General features: G+C 45.1%; 1 protein-coding gene across 6 annotated transcripts in view; it reads right to left on the bottom strand.

The window, feature by feature from the left end:
* Positions 1 to 25301, bottom strand: part of Ahnak (AHNAK nucleoprotein (desmoyokin)) — an 87652-nt gene that overhangs the window by 30810 nt on the left and 31541 nt on the right. For 4 of the 6 annotated variants that reach the window (XR_877686.3, XR_877685.3, XR_877684.3 and 1 more), the window contains exons 5-6: positions 8868 to 8967; positions 410 to 501 (exon numbers count right to left, since the gene is read on the bottom strand). Coding sequence is in view for 2 of the 6 variants with exons in the window: in NM_001286518.1 (NP_001273447.1) it covers positions 425 to 501; positions 8868 to 8967 (177 nt within the window). In the remaining 4 variants the exon portion in view is untranslated. The remainder of the gene's footprint in view (positions 1 to 409; positions 502 to 8867; positions 8968 to 25301) is intronic. The other 2 variants (NR_104460.1, NM_001039959.2) reach the window with 1 other exon arrangement.

Here is a 25301-nt window from a genome sequence, read left to right as displayed (position 1 = left end):
GCGGATTTCTGAGTTCGAGGCCAGCCTGGTCTACAAAGTGAGTTCCAGGACAGCCAGAGCTATAAAGAGAAACCCTGTCTCAAAAAAACAAACAAACAAACAAAAAAGACAATAACCCAAACTAACAAACTCACAGCAATCCTTCTGCCTCAATCCTTTAAGTGCTGGGATTACAGATGTGAGTTACCACACTGAGTAAGATTGGTTTTTTTCAAGGTTGAGTCTCTCTACATAGCCCTAGCTGTCCTGGAACTCACTATACAGACGAGTGCAGTCTTGAACCAACAGCAGTCCTCCTGCTTCAGCCTTTCAAGTGCTAGGATTACAGAGTGCATCACCATGCCCAAAAGCAAGATCTTTCGTGCTATGTCCTTACTCTCCTGCCTCACCCATCTTCCCCACCACTCACCAGCTCATGTGCTTTTCAAGGTGAGGTCACTTTTTCATTCCTTATCGAGTCTGCCTTTATCTCTGGGCCATCATGCAGATTGTCCCCAATCCCTGTGAACAGAAAATATTCCTCATTCTGAATGTGTGGAATATGCAGAATCGTCCTGTTCCTTCCTGGTTACATTTAACCCCTAAGAGACTTAGAGGAAAGATAGGGACAAACTATCCAGAACATGAAGATATACTATGTCCTAAGACTCATCCTCCTGTGTAGTTGAACACCTCAAAGACATTTAGAAATACCATGATTTCCACACCAAGAAACACTGCCTGGCTGGGCAATGGTGGTCCATGCCTTTGATCCAAGCACTCGGGAGGCAGAGGCAGGTAGATCTCTGAGTTTGAGGCCAGCCTGGTCTGCTGAGTGAGTTCCAGGACAGCCAGGAATGCAGGAACACACAGAGAAACAATGAGAAGAGGAGGAGGAGGAGGAGAAGGAGGAAGAGGAAGAAGAGGAAAAAGAGCAGGAGATGGCCTATCAGAGCTGGACTAACATCTGCTCCTTCTAAAACTGATCTGCACCCAAATACAGGAGGCCCCCCAAAGCCCAGAACCACAGGGCCACTAGTTGACAAGAGCAACAGAGTGAGAGGCCATCAGAACTTCTGATTTGCCAAAAGAATGCTTTAGGCTCATGAATCCATCCATTCACAGCTCAGGACCACCCAAGAGTCAGGGGTGATCAACCTCATCAGGCCGCTGTTACTGGTTCAAATCAAGAGGGAACGGGTAACCAAGACAACTAAGTAATCAGCCAGCCCTGAATTTCTGTCCCCATCAGAGAGATCTACATGGTATGTTCGAAACAACATCAGGTCAAGGAAAAACAGCTCAGAAAGATGGGATTTAAAACCTGCTGCCAGGGCTCACGATCATTTCTAACTATAGTTTCAAGGGATCCAACTTCCTTTCAGGTCTCCAGTAGGTACCTGAATGCTTGCGTGCAGGCAAAACATTAGTACACATAAAAATTTTTAAATAAATAAAACAAGAAAGAAAGGAAAGGAAAGGAGAGAGAGAGAGAGGGCAAGGGAGAGGGAGAGGGAGAGGCACTTGGTGGGTGGGGTTCACTAAGTGTTTCTTCCCTAGTTTGTGGGCTCCACCCTTAGCATCAAAGGAGGGAGAGTGGGAGGAGAAGGAAGCTGCAGTGTAGCTATATATAGCATGGTAAACTCATCACTAGACCCCATCTGGCTGGTTGGTGACGAAGCCAGGGATGAATGGAGAGAGGTATTCAACTCCTCTGTGTTCAGGTCCCAGCTCTGACACTTAAGGGCAAGTCGCACCACCACGTGGAGCCTCCAATAGTTTAGCCATTACCTAAGGCTGACAACACCTCCTGCATTCATTTTTGATGAACGGACTTTCCATAGCTAGCACCTGAAACGGAGGAAGCACTCAGATCATCTCCCCACCCCCAAGGTCGACTGGATGGCCGCTAAATGACAGGCACTGTTCTCATAGGGCCAGAAGCACAGTTTTCAACAACAGCCAAAGTCTCTTTATGGAGTTTACTCTCAAAGGAAACAGAGAGAATGGTGTAATCAAAATGAAATAAAAGCCATGTTTTCTCAAATACACCTAAAAGAAAAATGTGAAGGAAAAAATAATCTAGCAAGTAAATGGGATTTGAAGTGTGGTTCTTAGGTTGCCTCCCCAGAAAGCCATCAGCCGAAAGAGCCTTGAGTACAGACTTCAGGGTATGCAGAGTGTGGTCTTTCCTAATACTCACTGGCAGTGCTCCGGGTTTGGCAGTAACAGAATATTTTCTCAGTGTCCAAATGGGTTTTTAAGATGTTATTACCTTTATTTATTTGTGTACAGGATTAGTACATACATATCATGCATGTATGCAGAGGTCAGAGGACAACTTGCAGGAGTCCATTTTCTCTTTCCACCATGTAGGTCCTGGGGATTGAACTCAGGTCATCAAACTTAGCAGCAAGCACCTCTACCCACTGACCCATCTCACTAGCCACCTCCACTCCTTTTTTGAAGCAAGATCTCACTCACTGTGTATCCCTGGCTGCCCTGAAACTTGATATTTAAACCAGACTGGTCTCTTACTCTTACTCCACCTGCCTCTGCCTCCCGATTAAAGGTGCACTGTACAACATGGGCTGGCATACACCACACACACTTTTCACACACTTTTTTTTTTTAAAAATATTTTGTTTTTCTGTGAAGCTCTTGCTGTCCTGGAACTCACTCTGTAGCCCGGGCTGGCCTTGAACTCAGAAATCTGACTACCTGTGCCTCCCAAGTGCTAAGATTAAAGGCATCTGCCACCACTGCCAAGCTCATTCACCACTTTTTAGACAGTGTCTCACATTGTAGTTTAGGCTGGTCTGGAATTCATTATTCACCCTCCACTGGTCTCAAATGAACTCACAATGAACTACTGCTTCAGCATCCAATATAGCTTACCAAATGGAACAACACATAGAAGAGAATATCAAGAGTCTCCATTTTGTTGTTTATAGATTAAGAAAGCTACAACAGGAAATATAAAAAGTAAAAACATCATAAAGGTTACATTCTAGTGAAGGGGACAGAAGCTAACAAATGTAGGTATTAACACTGACTAGATGGAGAATATGGAATTAGTAAAAGCCAGAGGTGGTAGTCATTGAGGTGGCTCATGCCTGAATTCCCAGAACTCCAGAGGCTGAGGCAGGAGAACTGAAGTGAGTTCAAGGTCAGCCTGTACTACATATGGAGAGTCACAGTGAGAAAGGAAGGAAAGGGATGGAGAGAAGGTGGGGGCTTGAAAAGAAGGATCAAAGGTATGTTAGAGGTCTCTCTGGTGAGGTGACATTTACCAAGAGAAGAATTTCCCAAGCAGAAGGGCATTCCAGGCATAGTTCATAGCAAGGAATTTGATTGTCAAATCAAAGAACAGCAAAGGATCAGGAATGGAGAGCAGGAGCCAGATGCTGTAGAAGTAGAAGTCTTAAATCATTGCTAGCCCTTGAGCTGTGTTTCACAGTGAGATGGAGAGTCACAGAAAGGTATAAGTGGTAAATGACATAATTTTTTTTGAGATATTTAGAATAAGTTGGCCTAATTGACTAATGTTTTGAAAAAGTCAATCTTGTTGCTATGATATAAAAAGGACCAGAGGGTCCAAGACACAGAAGCAACTGTCATAGTGTGGGTGAGAGTTAGGAGCTCAAATCAGGACCGTTGTGGGTAGTCACAGAAAAGTGACTGTATTATAGAGGTGGAAAGACAGAATGGGGGAAATTGCTAATGGCATATCAAATGTAAAAGATGGGCTCAGCACCTGTTCATCTGGACAAGATGACATTTATGAAGACAAAACTCTGTGAGCCACCGCAGTAGAGGGTAGGGAGGTAGGAGAACTTTCCCAGCAAGTGTTCACACATCTCCTGATGTATAACGTTCACCTGATACAAGCTAAGGGCCATATCAAGAAGTTCCATTACTGGATATATACTGAAAAGAAGTGGGTGCAGGGCCAAGATGACTCAGCTAATAAAGAAGGTTGCAGCTGAGCCTGACAATCTGAACTCCATCCTCCAGATCTTCACAGTGAAAGGTGAGAACCAACTCCCAAAAGTTGTCCTCCAATGTCCACTGACACATTGTGGCACATGCAAAAAAAAAAAAATGTTTAAGACAGTAACTCAGATTATGTAGTCCTGGGTAGCCTGGAACTTGCTATGTTGATCAGGCTGTCCTCTTACTCACATAAATCTACGTGCTCCTGCCTCCTAAGTACTGAGATTGGAGGTATGCACAACCGTGATCATGCCCATCAGTAAATGTAATTTTTGAACGAAAGAGATATTTGCTCATCAGTGCTCATAGCAGAACTATTCACAAAAGGTAGAAAGGCATCCTAAATATCCATCAACAGATAAGCAGGTAAATGTGGCATATACGAGAAATAAACTACTATTAATATAGAACAGAGATCATATTCTGACATGTGCTGTAACATTCAGAACACTACTACAAGTAAGCCAGACCCCAAAAAACAGATGTTTTAGAGTCCACTGATATGAGGTACTTGGAATCATGGGATTCACAGAGTCACACCAAGGAAGGTGGTTTCCAGGAGCTGGGTAATGGGAATAGGGAGTTGGTGTTTAATGACTATAGAGTTTGAGCTGAGGGAGATGGCAAGAGTTCTGGAGGTAGCATATGGTAAGGATCCCACAAGCACAGGCAGGTACTTAATATCACTGAAGTGAATATCCCAAAAGGGTAAAGCCAGGGGCTGGAGAGATGGCTCAGAGGTTAAGAGCACTAGCTGCTCTTCCAGAGCACCCAAGTCCAATTTTCAGAACCCAAAAGGCAGCTCACAGCTGTGTGTAACTCTTCTGGCCTCCAAGGACACCAGGCATGTATCTAGTACATGTAGAAGCAGGTGCACACATAAGCACAGTTCTCTCTCTCCCCCCCTCTGTCTCACTTCCTCTTTCTTCTCTCTCAAATAAAATAAATAGACTTAAAGGAGAAGGAGGAGGAGAAGAAGAAAAAGAAAAACAGTTAAAGCAGACCTAGTATCATAGACCTACAATTGGTCTGCACTTCTACCTACCTGGGAGGTTAAGGCAGAAGGATTCAAAGCTGGGCTACAGAATGAGTTCATATAAGTTGAAGCTTATCTCAAAGTAAAAAGTTAAAAACAGGACTTGGGAGAAGGGTGGTAAAGTGGTTGCCCAGCATGCATAGAGCCTTGAAGTCAATGCCCACGATGAATAAACCAGGTGTGACAACCAACTCATACTGTAATCCCAGCATTCATAAGGTGGAAGCAGAGGATCGGGAGTTCAAGGCCATCCTTGCAAATTCAGCAAGTTTGAGGCCAGCCTCAAGGTCATCCTCTGCTACATACTGAGATCAACTCAGCCTGGATTCCAAGAGAACTTTTGAAAAAAAAAAAAAAGAAAGAAAAAGAAGCCGGGCGTGGTGGCACACGCCTTTAATCCCAGCACTTGGGAGGCAAAGGCAGGTGGATTTCTGAGTTCGAGGCCAGCCTGGTCTACAGAGTGAGTTCCAGGACAGCCAGAGCTACACAGAGAAACCCTGTCTCGAAAAAACCAAAAAAAAAAAAAAGAAAAAGAAAAAGAAAAAGAAAGGTAAGAAGAAAAAGAATAAAGAAAGGAACCAGGTAGTGGTGGTATGTGCCTTTAATCACCAGGACTTGGGATGCAGAGGTAAGTGGATCTCTGTGAGTTTGAGGCCAGCCTGGTATACAGAGTGAGTTCCAGGACAGCCAAGAACACACACAGAGAAACCCTGTCTCAAAAAACAAAACAAAAAAACAAACAAAAAAAAGAGAGAGAAGAAAGAGTAGGAAGAAAAAGAAAAAAAGATGAGAGATATATAGCTCAATAGTAGGACTCTTGCCTAGAAATTTCAAAGCCCTGGGTTAAATTGCTCTTAGTAGAAAATAAAAAGGTTAAAATGGTATTTTAAAAGGTTATTTTAAAGCTTTTACCAAGTTCACGTGTGAGCATGACTCAGGCACTTAAATATAAAATGAACTGGGTGTGGTAGCACATGCCTGTCTGTAATCCTAGTACTGGGGGAGGGGGGGAGGCAGGAGGATCACAAGCGCCAAGCCAACATGAGCTACTCAGGAAGACCCCCACCTCCGTCTAAAAATAAACAAACAGAAAGAAAAAGCAAACAAATTATAGCCTGCACATGTTACAGCGCTGAAACGGCCTAGAGCCCGGCAGCTTCAGGGCTGCTCCGCTGCCCTTGAAACAGGGCGACGAGGTCTGCAGGAACATGGCTGCCTCAGCTGTAATTTGAGTTTCCACACTCCAACATCTCACCTTCAAAATGACCATTAGCCTTGAAGCCACAGACTGACCAGGCTCCCAGGTAGCTCCACCTGAATGGACTGACTTGCTGCTATTTTACTAAAATGACTGACCACTGCTGACCAACAGCAAGCTCTGTTGTACTCAAACTGGTTTTTTAGATCTCAGAGAAATGCCAAAACCTTCTTGTGATCTGCAGGCAAATGGCAGAGCCAGGTAAGCCCGGTGCCTGGAATCAGACAATCTGGTTGTCTGTCAAGTGATGTTTGACAGCACTGGGATTCTTATCATAAATCACCATGCCCAGCACAACTTAGTTTCTAGGTTGCATGTGCACAAGACCCTACATTCTAAGGAAGCATTCACAGTCAAGGGAGAGAGACATTCCTGTACTTTAGTCCAAGGCACGTGGGACTGGTGAGATAGGCCAGAGGGTAAAGGTGATTGCCTCTAATATCTGACTTAGGACCTGACTTTGATCCCTGAGACCTACGTGGTAGGAAGAGAGAACCATCTCACGCTTGTTCAGTATTTGAGTTATTTGGGAAAGAGATTTGATCCTAACCCCCTTTAAATTTCAAGACATTTAAACAATAATAAAACAAATTGAAAAAAGAAACAAGCACCTTGTTGGGATGGCAAATACACAAGAAACCAAACGGTTTCCCACGAGCAATAGAGCACTGTCTACCACGAAAGCCCAGTAGCCAGCCTGCAGCTCTTGCCATCTTCTGCCCATTTTGTTTGCTGAGCATTCTTTGCCCCACCCCACCCCCAGCCCCCTGCCTCATGTAGTCTAGTGGAAGTCCAGCAGTGTGGGAGCTAGTGTTAATATGCCCAGGAATCCTGGGAAACAGGGTCTTTGAGACTCAAGTGGGCCTGAATGGAGGGAGAGATCATCAAAAACTCAATCAGAGGATAGACTGGTAGGAAAGCCTAAAATCCTAACTACTGAAGAGGTTGAGGCAGGAGGATTAAAAGTTCCAGGTCAGCCAGAACAACTTAATTAGACTCTGACTCAAAAGAAAAATAAATAAATAAAAAGAGGGTTGGGGTTGCAAATCAGTAGCAGAGGGCTTATTCATGTCTCCAAGACCCTACATTCAACCCCCAGTCCTGCTAATAATAATAATAATAAATAATAATAATAATAATAATAATAATAATAATAATAATAATAATAATAATAATAATAAACAGTAAGGCAGGGCATTGGAAGGATCATGAAGACCAGATCTGTGGCCTGGCATCATGGCTCGGGGACCTGCAAAGACTCCAGCACAGGTGGAATGAAGGATGCCCTGTGGGAACAAAGGGCACAGAGATAGAAACTGGATCACAAACCATCTTGTATGCTAAGAACATGAACTTTACCCTACAAGTCACCAGCCACTGGAGACCTTAAAGAAATAAAGTAATACCATTTGGTCGAGCATGTGTGTTTGTTTTAAACCAACGCTCTGTGAGCCTACTACTCTAGCAGTGAAGAAAAATAAGACAGGAAGGCAGGAGGTGACTGCAGTCAGCAAAGAAAACCTCAGCCACCAGAGATGTCAAGGATGTGGGCGACCTGTGTGGTTACCAGAAATTAGCACAGAAATCAGGAGGGTGGGGGTCAGAGCAGGAAGAGATGGAGTCCAGTGCTGGGCACCTCAGAAGTGCTTGGAGGAGTATGGGCTTGGGATTCAGCAGGCCCCCCAAGGTTACCCAGATAATGAGGGAGGGAAAGAACCTGAAGATAAATCCACAAATCTGTGGAGGAATTATTACATTTGTGAGCTTATGGGGAAAGAGAGGCTACCGTGGAACCTGTCCTCAGTATGTGATATGGCCACTTCGGTTTATGTTTTGGTTGTTGTTTTGTTTTGTTTTTGAACAGATTCTATTTAACCTTGGTTGGCCCAGAACTCATCCTGTAGATCAGACTGGCCTTCGACTCAGAGTCTACCTGCCTCTGCCCCCAAATCCTGGGATTAAATGTGTGTTGCACCTTGCTCAGACCCCACTGTGTTATTCACAGAAGAGACCCTCACAAGAGAAGGTCTATCAGCATATTCCCCTCACAGCAATAGATGAAAACCACTCTCTCTGCTCGTATGAGATGGAAGGGTAACTAAGACATAGTGACCCCAATCTGTAGACCCAGCACTTGGGAAAATAAGGCAGGAAGATTTCAAGTTACTGTGAGTCTAGGGGTGGTCTAAAGTACAGAGGAAGACCTTGAATCAAAAATAACAAAAACAAAAACATGGGGGCTGGAGAGATGGCTCAGTTAAAAGAATTTGCAGCTCCTGCTGAGGACAGAACTACCTATCATGCCAGCTCCAGGGCACTTACGCCTCTCGCCTATGACCTCCACCAGCACTTGTGCTCAAATGTACATACTCATACAGACATCAGACACACACACACACATAATTAAAAATAATAAAAATATTTTTTAAAAGAGGTAGGAGAGAAGGTTTTGAATTTCTGGGTCCAGCAGGCCAGGGATTCCATATCCACAGCGCAGGAAGTCAGCACACCTGCCGGTGCTTTCCTGAGCCTTATCTCTGCATACACTCCTTCTCTAATGAAGGCTGTCATGTTTTCAGTCCCCACCACTTCACTCACCTGCATCTGGGGTGGAGTCTGATGCTGCCCCAGCTTTGTTGATAGCTTCCTTGGGTTTATTCTGGTCATTGCAGTCCAGGGATGAAGGTTGTACCGTGTTCTAATGATAAGGATAAAGATGATTATAGAGTGACTCAACCCCATCTTGTGGATTAACATTTCTCAAATGTATACTGTGGGTATGCACAAAAACACCAGAGAAGCCACCTTTCCCAAATTACCTGCAAACCTCCCAGCCCCTTCGTACCCTACACTGGAAGTTCTGGCTATAGAGAAGACAGCAGAGCCATCCTTCTGTGAAAGTCACATAAATTTCATCAGTAACTAGATCCAGTCCTCAAAGGCTTCGCAGGAACAAATGAGAGAGAAAAAAGAACTATGTTCAACACTATGAACATCCTGTAAGGAAAGAGGAGTTTTTATTGGACCAACAAACTGGTCAGTTATTGTCCACAGGACACCTTTTCTCTCCGTCCAGCACTAAGTTAAATGTCATAGAGCAGAACATACAACCAGTAGGCTGTACTCCACAAGGAGTTCCTGAAGACTTATGAGGTAGACCTCCAATCAAGGGTCATCTCCATTCTGGATGGAAGAATCCTGTCGGAAAGGAGAAACAGCATTGCCTTGGGATTTCCTGGCCATAGCCAGAGTCTACCAGACAGCAACATGGAAACCAGCTCATGGAGAACTTAGTTAGTGGCAGCAGCTTCTACAGGCTACTCTTTCCCTAGCATTCTAGCAAATTATTTTAGAGATGTATTTAGTTGTGTCTGGTCTGTGTAAGCGTGTGCACACTCAAGGAGGCCTGGAGATGGTGTTGGATGGACCATGGACCTCTCCATCTCTCTCTCTGCCTTCTACTTGGGAGGCAGGGTCTCTTCCTGAACCTGCATTTTCTCAGCTCTCCTGGAAACCACATGAAGTGTAGTTTGGATTATTCTGTTGCCCTTCCATTGTTTTTGTTTATACCAATTAGAAAAGAAAGAGAAAAAAAAAAAAAACAAAACTGCTGGGATTACAGGCCATTTGTAGGGATACCTGGTTTGTTACGTAAGATTGGAGCTCTGCTCCTCATGATTGGAGAGCAAGCACTTTTGACCACTGAGGCATCTCTCCAGTTCTTTATCCTAGGAAATTTCTCATGTGGGCCCGGTAGTGCACTCAAGTCATCTCAGCACTGAGGCTGCCTCCGTAGAGGCAGGAAGATCAGGAGTTCAAGGCCATTCTTGGCTACACGTTCAGTTTTAGGCCAGCTTAGGCTATATTAAACCATGTCTCAAGAAAAAAAAGTAGGGGCTGGAGATTGAACACTTGCTCTTCCTGTTTGCAGCACATACGTAGTGCTTTACAACACCCATAACTTCAGTTCTGGAGGATCCAGCCCTTTTCTGACTTCCTTGGGCACCGGTCACGCATATGGTGCAAATACATATGTGTAGGCGCTACACAAAAACAAAAAAATAGAAAGAAATAAATCTTGTTTTAAGGGTGGGTGGGTATGGGGGACTTTTTGGTATAGCATTGGAAATGTAAATGAGCTAAATACCTAATTAAAAAAAAATTTTTTAAAATCTTGTTTTAAAATGACACAAAACTTCTAAGGCTCTAAAAAGCTGCACACAGGGCGGGGCAGCAGTGGCACAGGTCTTTAATCCCAGCCCTCAGGAGGGAGAGGCAGGAGGACCTCTGAGTTTGAGGCCAGCCTGGTCTACAGAGTGACCAGGACAGCCAGGGCTACACAGAGAAACCCTGTCTCAGAATAAAACAATCAAACAACTGCACATAGGTTAGTCCCATCCCTGATTCTTCATTATCATGCATTTCCAAAATTTCAGATAGATTAGTCAGAAATTATACAGTTCTCAAAAAACAATCACAGCTTTCCCAGAAAGAGTTTGGTTGAGTAAGTGTTTCATAGCTATTTCTTTTCTTTCAATTCGTTGCTTTCAGTTATAAAATGAACCTCAGAATAAGTCCAAATAACCACAGAAGAAAGGAATGCTTTTTCTTGTCGGCAACAATGATCAAATAATAAGGGCAAACACATTAGCACTGAGCATGTGCCAAACAAGGCCACATAGTTTTCATTCACACGTTAACTCCTTACAGCTTTGTGATCATAAGGCAGCTCACAACCATCTGTAATTCCAGACCAGGGGATCCAACAGCCTCTTCTGACCTCCTCCAGCTCTTGCATGCATGTGGTGCATATACATACCCTTAGCCACATACACGTAAAATAAGTAACTTTGTAAATGTTCAGAGAGGTAGAGAGACTGCTCAGTGGTTGCTGTGCAAGCATTAGGAACCGATTTCAGACCCCTAGAAACCCACATAAATGGCAGGTAGGCATGGCAGCCTGTCTGTGACTCCAGTCTCAGAACGCAGTGACAGGGAATCTACAAGCAAGCTGACTGACTAGACTAACCATGTCAGCAAGCACTGGGCTCGCTGGAGAGACCCTGACTTAAGGAATAAAGTAGAAGGACAATCAAAACCAATCAGGCCTACACAGGCCACACATGTGTTTGCACACACACACACACACACACACACACATGGAAAAAGGAAAAAAAATACTGAATGGATTTCCAGTCAGGGGTGTGGTAGCATGTGATTGCAATCTTGGCACTCAGGAGGTGGAGGCAGGAAGCTTAGGAGTTTAAAACTAGCTTTAGCTACATAAGGTCTTGCCTCAAAAAGAAAAAATAATAATAATGTGGAGTTTCCTTTTGGGGGGAGTTTATGACGCCATTACTTTGGGGTAGGGGGAAATGTCTAGAAGAGTTAGCTGGGGAGATAAAGCATGCCTGAAGGCAAGATCATGCAAAAGTAGGTTCTGGTCATCTCTTGGTAGCCACAAAAATAGGAAGAGATGGGAGGGGCTTAAGGTTTTAAACACACACAAGTAGCATCAGGCTGGCTTCTCACTAATGGGTCTCCAGGTCTGCGCCAAGCAGTTGTACAAGCTGAAGAATCTTCAGCCCTTTCCTCTTTTGCCACTCCCCAGCCTTTGAGAGGGACTGAACGTGGGTGGCAAACCTCTAGTCTGGTTTAGGGACACCTCACGAGAATGCCCTTCCTGCAGGACACCACCTACAATGAGGATGACCAAGGGGGCAAGAGGACAAAGAATAGATATCAGAGGCAAGGTGAGTGGGGCAAGTCAAGAAGAGGAGTCCATACAAATGCTAAGCATCTCCCTCCATATGCCATCCTGTCCCAGACCAAGGCCCACCCAGTCCTGGCAGTGCAGAGAATCCATGTGGCAAAACCTGCTGGTCTCCAGGCCCTTGCTTCTGGCCATCCTATCTCTCGTCAACTTCAAACTTTACCTCCTATCTAAACAAACAGAACTGGACTGGGATAGGCAAAGGGCTGCACAGGGGCCTGATAGGAAAAAGTGGAACTGAGTTTGTGGCTTACCCAAAAGATTAAAGCTGGTTTAATTGAACCTGTTTCATTTACAGAGAGAAGATTAAGGGAATCATGTATCCCAGACCACTACAGTCAGGGAGAGATGGCAAAGACAACCACAGAAACAAAAGATAAATGACTCAGTGCTGGTGAAATTGCAGCTATCCTTGACAAGCCGGTAGAGGAGATATTTCTGGCTAGGCAGCCTATCCTGAGGCCCTCAAATTGCACTTCACAGGACTTGATTGCCCCACCCAAGCCTGGCCTAGCCAGCTTCCTTGAGTGTGGGTTCACACGGGTACTGAAAGGCTGGGGTAATCTGATTGGCCTGGAGATTTCGTGGTTGCTAGGGAAAGACAGTTTCATTAATTATCTGAATCAGGTTTAAACCTGTTCCTCTCATTCCTACGTGCCCGTCCTTATGTAGCCCTGAGGTGAGACACTGCCAATCTGATTGCTCCCATGATTTGCAAAACCCAGGTGGGTTTTAAACTGCTAAACCTAGTTGACCATAAGGCCAATCAAATTAAAGAATTATTACCTTAAAGCCATTTTGTTTCCCCTTAGAGGCAAAAGAATCAAGTGGTGAGATTCCTGACTTCCCATTCATTACCCTAGTGAATAATCTCTTTATCTGTTTTAGCCAGCAGAAGCTTGTTCTCTGTGGAAGAGGAACCCACAGAAGAAATCCGATGAGGCTAACGGAGCTGGCGAGGATCAGGGATTGCTAACCCCGTACAAATCCACTAACCAGTCATTTCTTAAAGACCCCGTCTCTTGTATCCCTGGTTGGCACTGAATTCTCTGTGTAGCTGAGGATGGCTTGAATTACTGAGTCTCCTGCCTCTACCCCTCAGGTGCTAAGATTACAGGCCTGTATGTGCCAGCATGCCCAATTTAGATAGCACAGTGCTAGCAATCAGACCCAGCATATTGTGCATGGTATGCAATCACTCTACCAATGGAGCTATATCCCAGCACTCAAAATTGCTTTCTAGAAGGACTTTGTCTCAACCTGAGAAACATAAAACATATGCTCCCTCCAGACACCACAGATATTTTTCTGCATTCACATGCCAGTATGTCACAGCCAAATGCCTCCTAGCAAAAGGCACAGGGCTTTGTCTCATTCTGCAGTGGTCTGCACTGGCAACCTCGCTTCTGTCATGTGTCTGGCAGGCTCAAACAGAACGGGAGGGCAGGCATGGGGGATTGGGACAATCAGAGGAACACATGACTCTCCACATTCCGGCTGATTTCTAGGGAGTCAAAAAACTCAGGTGGGGGCGGGGGAGGAAAGGAGGAAGGGAAGAAGGGCAAACAAAGGTGTTTTAATATTTTAGTAAAACAAAACTGTTGGGAAGATGGCTCAGTGGGCAGCAGTGCCCGCTGCACCAGCATGAGGACTGAATTGGACTCCCCAGCACTTGTGTAAAAAGCTGGGTATTAACCCTCACCTGTAACCCTGCACTGTCAGGAGCAGAGACAGGATAGCTAGGGCTTTACTGGCCTCCAGTCCAGCTCCAGGTTCAGTGAGAGGCTCTGTCTCAACGGTATACAGCAAAGAGTAATAGAGCAGGAATCCAGATATCCTCTTCTGGTCTCCATACATGCCACACCTCACCAATATATGTCTGTATACATGTCACATTCATAAACTTCACACACACACACCACATACACATGCACACACACATGCATATACACACATGTGGAAAAAGAAATATACTATAATATACATTTGGAGTCCTACTCAGAATTACATCTCATTGAAAACTGCATGTGTATACATTTGCATGTTGAAACAAGGTCTTGCTATGCAGAATAGGATGACCTTAAGTTCATGATCTTCCTACCTTGATCTACCAAGTAGTGGACTTATAAGCCTTTGCTCCCATGCCCAGCTATCATTTATTTAGGGAGTGGAGAAATAGCTCAATGGTTAGGAATACTTAATGTTCTTTCACAGAATCTGAATTTGGTTTCCAGCACCCACATCAAGAAACTCACAAGTACTGTAATTTCATTTCCATGAAATCAATCCAATGCCCTCTTCTGGACTACAAAGGCATCCCAGTGCAAGTGAGCAAGCATTTGTGCGTGTGCACATGCACACACATACAACACAAACACACAAACACACAGACACACACACACACACTTTATTTTGGAGGGTGTCTTAGTTAGGATTTCTGTTGCTGCAGTGAAACACCATGACCAAAACGCAAGCTGGGGAGGAAAGGGTTTATTTGGTTTTTACTTACACATCATTGTTCATCATTGAAGGAAGTCAGGGCAGGTTCTTAAACAAGGCAGGAACCTGGAGACAGGAGCAGATTCAAGGCCATGGAGTGCCTTGCTTACTGGCTTTCTCTCATGGCTTGCTCAGCTTACTTTCTTATAGAACCCAGGGCCACCAGCCCAGGGATGGTATCCCCTACAATGGTCTGGGCCCTCCTCCAATTGATTACTAATTAAGAAAATGCCTGGAGCTGGATCTCATGAAGGCATTTCCTTAACTGAGGCTCCTTCCTCTCTGATTATGTCTCTACCTATTATTTGTGTCAAGCTGACACACAAAACCAGCCTGTACAGATGGGTTGTTATGTTTTAAATAGTTATTTAGTTTAATGTATATGGGTATTTTATCTGTATGTATGTCTGCATGCCTAGTGCCCTCAGAGGCCAAAAGAGGGCATCAGATCGCCTGGCATTACAGATGGCTGTGAGCCACCATGTGGGTTCTGGAAACTGAACCTGGGTCCTCTCTATCTCTCCAGCCCCTATCGTATTTGGAGACAAGGTTGCTTCATTGCTCAGGCTGGTCTTAAACCCTTGAGCTCAAGTAATCCTCCTGTCAGCCTTCCTAGTAGCTGGTGCTACAGATCCACACCACCATTCTAGCTTTTTTGGGCAGGGGGAGGGAGTTGAGTTAAGGTCTCACTGTGTGGCTCTAGCTATCCTAGAATGCATGATGTATACAAGGCTGACCTCAAACTCAGAATCCGCCTGCCTCTACTTCAATAGTGCTGGAACTAAAGGCATGCACCACCACGGCCTCTCTCTCTCTCTCTCTCTCTCTCTCTCTCTCTCTCTCTCTCTCTCTCTTCTCTCTCTCTCTCTCCCTCTCTCTCCCTCTTCTCTCTCTCTTCTCTCTCTCTTCTCTCTCTCTTCTCTCTCTCTGCAATATATAAGTATACAATATATATTTAATGAAAATGAAAACAACTGAAGGGCAACATAATAATCACAGCCACACTTCACTGACTGAGCCATGACTAACATGCCAGGTGCCTGCCTCTTGTTTGGAACCTTACTGACGGAATACTCTTCCACTCCCCCCACAGCAGCTACCAGTAGCCCACCATTCTCAGAGTTTAGGTCTTCACTTTCTGTGTCTCCAAGCTCTGCCTGACCTCCTGTCTACCCATATGTCATTCTGGAAGCTGGAATGGTGCAGACCTGGGGAATGCCACCAACAGTCTGCAGACCATCCCTGACCACAGCTGAATTCACACCCTAACAGCTCAAGGGAAGCGGCTGGCCTGCAGAAACCTCAACAATAGCTCAGAGAAGAAGAATAAAAATAAGAATAAAAACAGCCCTGGGTTTGTTGTTCATCTTCTGTTTATTTATGTTTGCTCTCACCCTGAATTTTGGAAAATGCACTGAGACTACCCAGCAAAAGACAGAAGGAAAACAGGTGTCCCTATTGCTGATGGGAACTGTATGCAGTGATAAGACAGGGCCATTGTGACCTACAGAATTTCTGCCAAGTGCTGGGTGCCACATGCCAGGTGCCTGGCATTATGCCTGAAATAAAATAATAAATAAGAATACAGCATCCCTCCCTCACAGGGTTGACAGTCTAATTCCGGAGAGAGACTGACAAGCAGTCTCTCACTGATAACTAAATGTAAGTAGCATTGAGACCAGAAAACTAAAGTAATGAGAGCATAGAATAGTTGGGAAAGAGAGAGGATTCCAGGCAGGCTTCCAGGAGGAAATGCCCCTTAGGCTAAAACCCAAGGGTGAGAAAAGAGAAGGCTGCATCAAAGCCAGAGGGCTGCTGAGAGTGACTGGCAAGGCCAATCATGACCTCGCAGAAACTGACAACCATTGCAGTAAACAGTAGAGAGGAGCCTGGGGGTCAAGGGTTCCCCAGGTCTTGATGAGGTATGGGCAAGCTGAGGTACCTCCACGAGGCTTCCCTCTCTGCGTAAACCAACAGTCAGGCCGTCCCACCACAGCATTCTCATCCAAATTTTTTGTTTTGGTTTTTGAGACGGGGTATCACTATGTGGCGCTGGCTGTCCTGGAACTCGCTGTGTAGCTCTGATTGCCCGCAGACTCTCAGAGATCCACCTGCCTCTGCTTCCTGATTAATCAGCTGGAATCAAAGGTATGTGCCACCCTACCCCACAAAGATTGTTTTTAAATGGGTATGTGTATCTGTGAGTATATGCCACATGAGTTCAGATACCCAAGGAGGCCAGAAGAGAAAGTCAGATCCCCTGGAGCTGGAGTAGCAAATGAATGTCAGCTACCCAATGTAGGTGCTGCGAATCAAACTTTGGTCCTCCCAAAGATCCGGAGTCACTCTTAGCCACTAAGTTCTCTCTCCAGCCACCCTACCTCTACTGGCTAGTTTGTGTCAACTTGACACAGGCTGGAGTTATCACAGAGAAAGGAGCTTCAGTTGGGGAAATGCCTCCATGAGATCCAACTGTAAGGCATTTTCTCAATTAGTGATCAAGGGGGAAAGGCCCCTTGTGGGTGGGACCATCTCTGGGCTGGTAGTCTTGGGTTCTATAAGAGAGCAGGCTGAGCAAGCCAGGGGAAACAAGCCAGTAAGGAATATCCCTCCATGGCCTCTGCATCAGCTCCTGCTTCCTGACCTGCTTGAGTCCCAGTCCTGACTTCCTTGGTGATGAACAGCAGTATGGAAGTGTAAGCCAGATAAACCCTTTCCTCGCCAACTTGCCTCTTGGTCATGATGTTTGTGCAGGAATAGAAACCCTAAGACACCACCCCATCCAACTTATAAATCTTTCTAGTGAATATTAAATCAGTGCTAGAAAATACACTCCAAGTTCAATCCGCTGTCAGGGCACAGTGGATAAAAGACAAGCCACGACCCCATGTTGTTCCCTGTACTCATTCCTGTGACCAGCAAACCCTATCAAAGGTTTTCCATGGTTATGTAACAAGAACCTGACAAGTGACACACAGGATCCAACCGTTTCCTCTCTGGAAACAAGGAAAGGGAGTGTTTGCAGAACATGTAGTACAGGGCTTTGTACCTGGGAGACTGGCAAGGCCTGGAATGGCCATCCAGGGGCAAGAGTCTGGCTAATCCAAAGCACTTATTTCCTTCTGATAATCTGTAATCTGTAATTTCCCACTTTTAAGGGTAGTAATTACTCCAAACAAAGAGCAGTAACCAAAAACAGTGGTTAAAGGGAGTGGCTTTTTTTTTTTCCTCTAAAAGAGATCTGCAGCTCAGTTAAAGAAAAAATAAAAACCTTAGTTCAAAGCTTGTCTATTAGATTCAATAGGAAAATAGTTTGAAGGAAAATATGGTGTGCAAACAGGAAAAAAAAAGTGGAAGCCTACCCACACCAGGCCCCCACCCCCTACAGTGAATTTGCCCTACCTGACCCACCTTACTCCTACAGCTAAATTCCTAGAATTTATTTTCTAGGAATTTAGACAATTCAGATTGGCTGCCTCCACTCTCTCACCTGACATCCCTATCTGCCTGAAGGGCCCACTTGAAATTCAAGTGGCGAGCCAGACTCGCAGGCTTGCAAATAGAAAATGCACTGTCATTCTTCTCCCTGGCTTTTCACATTCCAGTCCTCCCCACGGCCTGGCTGCCTGAGCAAGGGGACAGAGCACCGGCTGCCTGGCAGCTGTGTATCCTGGAAGAGACGGCACACACAGGAAAAAACACACAGAGCAGGCTATACTGCATGGCTGAAAAAAAAAATCAAAGCCTTCCACTTTGGGTGGACAGGAGTAGTGAGCTTTAAGCTGAAGCTCCTTCCTCGGGGAGGGTACCAAGTGCCCCACACTGCAGTCCCATGTGACTACAGCTCAGTAAGGGCTGCCAGATTCCAGGAGATGGATGGATGGATGGACCTTAAATAGTCACCAGGAGGGTGACTTCTTGTGTAGCCCAGGCTGTCCTGGAATAAAGCCGTCAATGGGAGGATGACCTTGAACTTTAGATTCTCCTGGGTCCACCTCCTCCATTCTCCTGGGTCCACCTCCTGAGTTCTGTTTAGATTCTCCTGGGTCCACCTCCTGAGTTCTGGGGTTTCAGTTGTGTGCCACCACACCAGGCTTATGATATGGCAAGTCCAGGACTTGCTACATTCCCAGCCCACACACACAAGTCCTGTTTTTATTATTACTTGTGTGTACTTGTATCTGTGTGCATGTTTATGCATGTGCACGTGTGTGTATGTGTGTACAAGACTATGCCCATGCATGTGAAGGCCAGAGGCCAAAGTCACCTGTCTTTCTCTATCATTGTCCACCTGTTCTTTTACTTGATCTGGCTCACCAATGGGCTAGACTGTCAGGCCAGAGAGCTCTGGGAGCTCTCTATCCCCACCCCATCTCCCAGTGATAGGGTTACAGACCAGAATACCATGCCCACCTTTCGCCTCAATTCTGGACACCAGAACTCAAGTCCTCACGTACGAGAGCAAGAGCTTAAGTACCAAACCATGTCCCCAGCCCTCTTTTAAATACCAGCATTCAAAAGTGCAAACCTAAGATGCCGTCATATACAAAGTCATCTTTTAGGCAAAGTCTGTATAAAGCAGAGAGTTGGGGCTGATGCCGCATTTTAGAAATGAAGGTCCCACCGGGTAAGGGGTAGGCCCCAGAGGCAACATGTGACCCACGTACAGCAGCTTCCAGCTGGTCTCTGCTGGTCTTTTTTCTGTGATTGCCCAGTATCATATGCCCAGTCTTGTTTGGCCATCAGCCTGGCTCATTACTTCACACCAGCCTGGTCTAAATAGATAAAAATCTGCCTAGGAACTGTGGCAGAACTTGGATTAGTTCCAGGATTGGCTGGTTGGCTGAAAGTGGCTACAATTACTCCCAGAGACTGGGATCCCTTGTTTCCTGGACACTAACAGCTGAATTGGTGAATTGGGGTAGGGGGCGGGGGTGTCAGATCATTTGATTTGGGGTCAGAGCAAAAATTTTGCCTTGATGTTACAGTACTCTGTTTTCTTAGGGTACATTTATTTGGGGCACCCAGAAAGGCAGGGCTCAAACCCTATGAACAGCCACCCTTTGGGGCTGTCTGCGTAGTAACGAATAAAGACAACGTTTTGCACTTACTAGACCATTGAGTCACACCCCAGCCCTTCTTCCTCTTTTTCCTAGTCTTCCTCGTCCACACCCTTTACATTTCTCAGGCTCATCCAATCATCCTGGCCCTGACTAATCCACTTTGCCCAGGCTTCTTCTTGGATTTTGACTTGTTTCCTTCTAGGCTCTAATCTGTGATTAAAGAGCTCTAGGTGTCCTGAGTTCTTACCCTGGGCTTGGGTGGGCTGAACTGCCCCATCCCACTTGGGGAGTGTGGAAATCTCTGATCATACTATAGGCTGTTGGATGATTCTCAAACCGGAGTCGAGCAGGCATGGCAGGTGCAGAGATAGACGGGGAAACACTTGGAAGCAGCCCTTCCCTTCTCCCAATCCCTGTGTGGAAGTACCTCTCATTTTCAGGCCCTCCCCTAGACACAAGGTTCAACCTCCTAGGGCCCCAGATTGAGCAGAACAGTGTTTGCAGACCATCAACCTGTCCACTCTCCAAGGGACCAGTGGGCGGGACTAACTATAATACATTAACTTCAGTTGTTTCTCTCATTTATTAGTATCATGGAAGAGTGAAGACTGGATAGGGCAAAGGACTGGGAATAGTATGAGGTAGGAAGTCCAAGAAAGAGACTGACAGCTGCCCATGCTCATTGCTCTTGAGCCCACTGCCTCCCCTTGGAGGGGAAAAATTGGGCGCATTCACCAGGCTTTGCCTTCCAAAGCTGATCCTGAAACCTGTATTCCTCTGGGACCTCAGTGTCCACCCTTCCTGCCCTAGTCCCACCCTGCTGTCCCACACTTCACTACCAGCTTTTACTCCTGCTGTTTCCCTGCTTGGAAAACCCCCCTCAGCTCCTCTCCAAGCCTTAAAACACAGTTTACTAACCCACCCTTCCTGGTAGCAGAAAGAACAAACTGCTGATAAAGACATGAGGTTTCTCAGAACAGATTGCAGTGAGAATGTTGACGCTGTTGGACTATGTGCCCCTGCACACAGCACTAACCCTGTCTGAACTTGCCTATTAAATGCAAATTAGGGCCCACCTTGTGGCGTTGTGTGTGACTTATAGAACACTTAACCTAGAGTTAGCAAGCAGTTCATGGAAATAATTCATACATACAATTTTTACTATACATTGAGCACACTGTACTATTCACGATGCAGAAGTTGGAGTTTATTAGGAAGAAGGTATGCATGTTGATTTACATTATTCTCATAATGCTGTAAGAAGAATTCCATACCATCTCCTTCTTTTCATCTTACAGAAAAGGAAATTCCATATCTGTCTCCTGACCTGAGTCCTAAGGAACGAACCCCGGACCTGAACACGCCACGCAAAAAACTCTACCAACTAAGTTTTATCTCCAGCCTTATGTCACAGATTTTGATGAGTTACCAAGGGTCCCAAAAGTCCCCAAAAAGAACCTTTTTTTTTTTTTTAATGGTTTCTCATTGGGGAACGAGGCAGAATACAAAGGAGACAACAGAGAAAGACATCATGTCTGCAGTAGCAGACAGACACTGAATCTGGAAAACCCAATAATAGCCCCATCTGGGGCTCCTCTAAGCTGCTCCTCTGGAGAAGGGAAACATTAGTAAAATCTAGATCTATCTCCATATCCACAAGGCCTCATAAAATTAAGAAAGCATCTTCCATCTAACTTCTTTTTTGTTTGTTTGTTTGTTTGTTTAGTTTAGTTTTTGTTGTTGTTTTGTTTTGTTTTTTTAAGACAGGGTGTAGCCCTGGCTATCCTGGAACTCACTTTGTAGACCAGGCTGGCCTCGAACTCAGAAATCTGCCTGCCTCTGCCCCACAAGTGCTGGGATTAAAGGTGTGCACCACCACAGCCCGGCTTAATGGTTTTTCAAGTCAGGATTTTTCTGTGTAGCCCTGGTCAACCTGAAACTCAATCTATAGACCAGGCTGGCCTCTAACTCAAAGATTCACCTGCCTATGTCTCCTGAGTGCTAGGATTAAAGGTGTGCACCATCACCACCCAGCATTTGATAGCTATTTTTAAATAACTTAAAAATAGTTTTTAAAAAATAGCTATTTTTTAAATTATTTAATGTGTATGATTATGTTGCAATATTATATGTATGCATAGCACACGTGTCCCTGGTGCCCTAAGAGGCCAAGATGTATATCAGATGAGAAACTAGAGTTTTGGGTCATTGTGAGCCAACTTGTGGGAACTGAGCTGAGATCTTCCAGAAGAATATTAACCTCTGAGTCCCAAGATTTCGTTTTTTAATGTATGTGTATGAGTGTGAAACTTCATGTGCATATGTGCGCCATATGCATACATGAGGCCCTGGAGGTCAGAAGAGGGTGTCAGATCCCCAGGAACTGGAACTGCAGCTGGTTGTAGGTGGCCATGTGGGTGCTGGAACTGAATCCAGGACCTCTACAAGAGCAATAAGTGTTCTTAACTACTGAGCCATCTCTCCATCCCCAGTTATTAGTTGTTTGTTTGTTTGTTTGTTTGTTTGTTTGTTTTTTGAGACAGGTTCTCACTATGCAACCTTGGCTAGCTGGACACTCAACTATATAGACCAGGCTGACCTAGCATTCACAGAGAATCCACCTGCTTCTGCCTCCCCAGTGCTGAGATTAAAGGCATGTGTCGCCATGCTTGGCTCTAGTTTTTATTATTATTCCCTTAATACTTTCTGAGACAAGAAAATGTCTAAGATCTACAGATTTCAAGAGATTTTTTATGCCCCCCCCCGCCCCCCGAAACTCCCCCTTCCTTCAGGAAACTATCAAGGGGGAGGAAAAACAATTTAGTTTCTAAAATCTGAAAGCTTTGATTTCCCTAGGCAGGATCATCCCTTCTAGGCTCTGAGTAGAGCCTCACCTCTCTGGACTGTGAGATGGAGTGGGTAGTGCCTACTTTCCTGGGTGGAGCTGAGAACACAGTGTGAAATGTCCTGAAGATAAAGCACTTGTGCACTAAAAGTCTGTCCAAAAATTTAAAAAAAAAAAAAAAAAAAAAAAAAAAGAAGGGTTCTTCATCTGTAACCCTTTCCAACCTCAACCGTCCTACCGGGAAGTCTTTCTGTGCTGGCCAGACCTCAAACTTGTTGTGGAAAAAAACAGAGGCATTTATGGGGAAACGAAACCGCCCTCCTGGGCAGAATGTTCCCCCACACATTTGCTGTGGCACAAGGCTGCTACTCTGCAGGGAGCATTCAGCCTCAGGAGGCCCCTGAAGCTGCCTGACGCCACAGGGTGATCCAGAGGCTGGTAAACAGCTCCTGGTATTCCCAGCTCTGTGGCAAGCATTCATGCACAGAATTCTTTGTCCTCGTGAGCAAAGACAGAAAGCTGCTGTGTGCTGCAAAGCCCTAGGCCAGAGCCCCACTTTCAAAATCCCCAACCAGAGATCACGCCAAGGCCAAGCATGCCACCAGCCTCCAGAGTGCACTTGCGAAATAAACTTGCCCAAACTTGGACTTCTCGCTTGAAAACTTAGATTTACTTGTTAATTCTGAAGGGAAAACATGGCAAGATTACAAGGAAGAAGTCTGGCAAGCTCCTACTTAATTGGCACTAGTACACTCACATGCCTTCAGAAGGATGAGCTAAAAGGCACCTAACATTTACTTCTATGAGTGTCCTACCCGCAAAGGTGCCACCTGATGTGATCATAAGGAACAGCATCAGACACATCACACAAAGGGATATTGCTACAAAACAACTGGCTCCATACCCTTCAAAAGGATCAATGCCAGGCCAGCAAGAGGGGAGCAAGTAAAAGTACTTGCTGCCAAGCCTAAGGACATGAGTTCGATCCTCAAGACCAAAGATCCCATGTTCCAAGGTTTGTCCTCTGTCTTCCACACTTGAGCCATGTCTCCCACACTCAGACACACAGTCACTCACTCATACTCATACACTCATACACACATTAAATATTTTTTAAAAGGAAAAGATATTGCAGCTGCTGGGGTCGTTGTATGCACTTGTAGTCATAGCTTTGGAAGGCTAAGGCAAAAGCATTGTGAGTTTGAGGTCAGCCTGAACTACAGAAGGACCTTCTGGCCAACCTGAGTTACATAGTGAGACCTTCTAGGTTGAAGAAATAGTGGCTCACACCTGTAATCCCAGAATTGGAGAGCCTGAGGCAAGAGGATCAGCATTAGTGTGAGCCAATCATACACAGGGAGTTTCAGGGCAACCTAGGTAACAAGTATAAGACTCTGTGCTAGAGACAGCATTAAAAACAAAGCAAAATAATAGATTGAAATCATGGAGAAGAGAACACAATTCCAAGGGGGACTCAGAAGCCTAGCTGGGACAAAAGGTCAGCTCTGTTAAGGAAACTACAGGGATAAGCAAGAAACTTAAGAATGGATGATATGAATGATAGATCGAAGTAAGACTTACTAAATGTAGGGGGCTGGTGAGATGGCTCAGTGGGTAAGAGCACCCGACTGCTCTTCCAAAGGTCCAGAGTTCAAATCCCAGCAACCACATGGTGGCTCACAACCATCCGTAACGAGATCTGACGCCCTCTTCTGGTGTGTCTGAAAACAGCTACAGTGTACTTACATATAATAAATAAATAAAATCTTAAAAAAAAAAAAAAAGACTTACTAAATGTAATCATTATATTAGAGTTGCATAAGAAAGTGTCCGCACACAGTGAAGCACTTATGGGTTAAAGTGCTGTGACATCTGTAGTGAGCTCTTGACCAATTCAACAAAAATTAAGTGATTATAATATCTATATGGAGAGAGATTAAAGTAAGGGAGGAAAGTGTTAAGAATTGGAGAACACCCCTAAAGATGGTACACACCTTTGTTCCCAGCACTCAGGAAGCAGGCAGATCTGAGTTTGAGGCCAGCCTGGTCTACAGAGTGAGCTCCAGGACAGCCAGGGCTACACAGAGAAACCCTGTCCTCCAAAGAGGAAGAGGAGGAGGAGGGTTTGGAGTGGAGGAGGGAGGGGGAGGAGAACACAAGTGCCATGTATATGTGCATCAACATATTATTCTTGCAATTTCTCTGAAGATTTTAATTTAAAGTGTGCATAGTTTAAAAAGAATGAGAAAAGACAGAAGTGGTGTGCACACCTTTAATCCCAGAACCCAGGAGGCAGAAGCAGGTGGTTCTTTGAGAGTTTGAGGTCAGCCTGGTCTATATAATGAGTTTCAGGCTAGTCAAGGACACAAAGTGAGATCTGGGGATGGGGTAGGGGTGGAGGTAAGGGAAAGAGAGAAGATAAAAGGAAGGAAGGATGAAGGAAAGGACCAACACCTTTAGTTGCATGCTTAGCTGAGCCCTCTGGTTGTATTTCCTAACTTCACAGCTCAGATGGTACCCTGAAGTAGGATGTGTGCATTAGCCATGTGTGAGTCCCGGTGGAGGCTGTCCATTTTGGTCTGGGAAGCTGGAGACTCAGCTACACTTCAACACTGACATGCCTCAGAACATTTCAGACAATGTCACACAGGAAAAATAATTACTCAGTGTTACAATCACACCTTGCTTTTCACCCAAAATGGTCCATCCACACCACTCTTCAGTCTGCTTCCAAGGGCATCATGGACTATTGGGTCTGGGAAGGACCTTAGAGACTCCAAATGCTCCATCCACATTACCAGGAAGTAAATAGAGGTTCACAGTGGACCCTAATGGACCCAACACGGGAGATT

Source organism: Mus musculus, chromosome 19, assembly GCF_000001635.26.
Source record: "Mus musculus strain C57BL/6J chromosome 19, GRCm38.p6 C57BL/6J".
Taxonomy (NCBI): Eukaryota; Metazoa; Chordata; class Mammalia; order Rodentia; family Muridae; genus Mus; species Mus musculus.
This window is presented reverse-complemented; position numbering and strand designations above follow the sequence as displayed.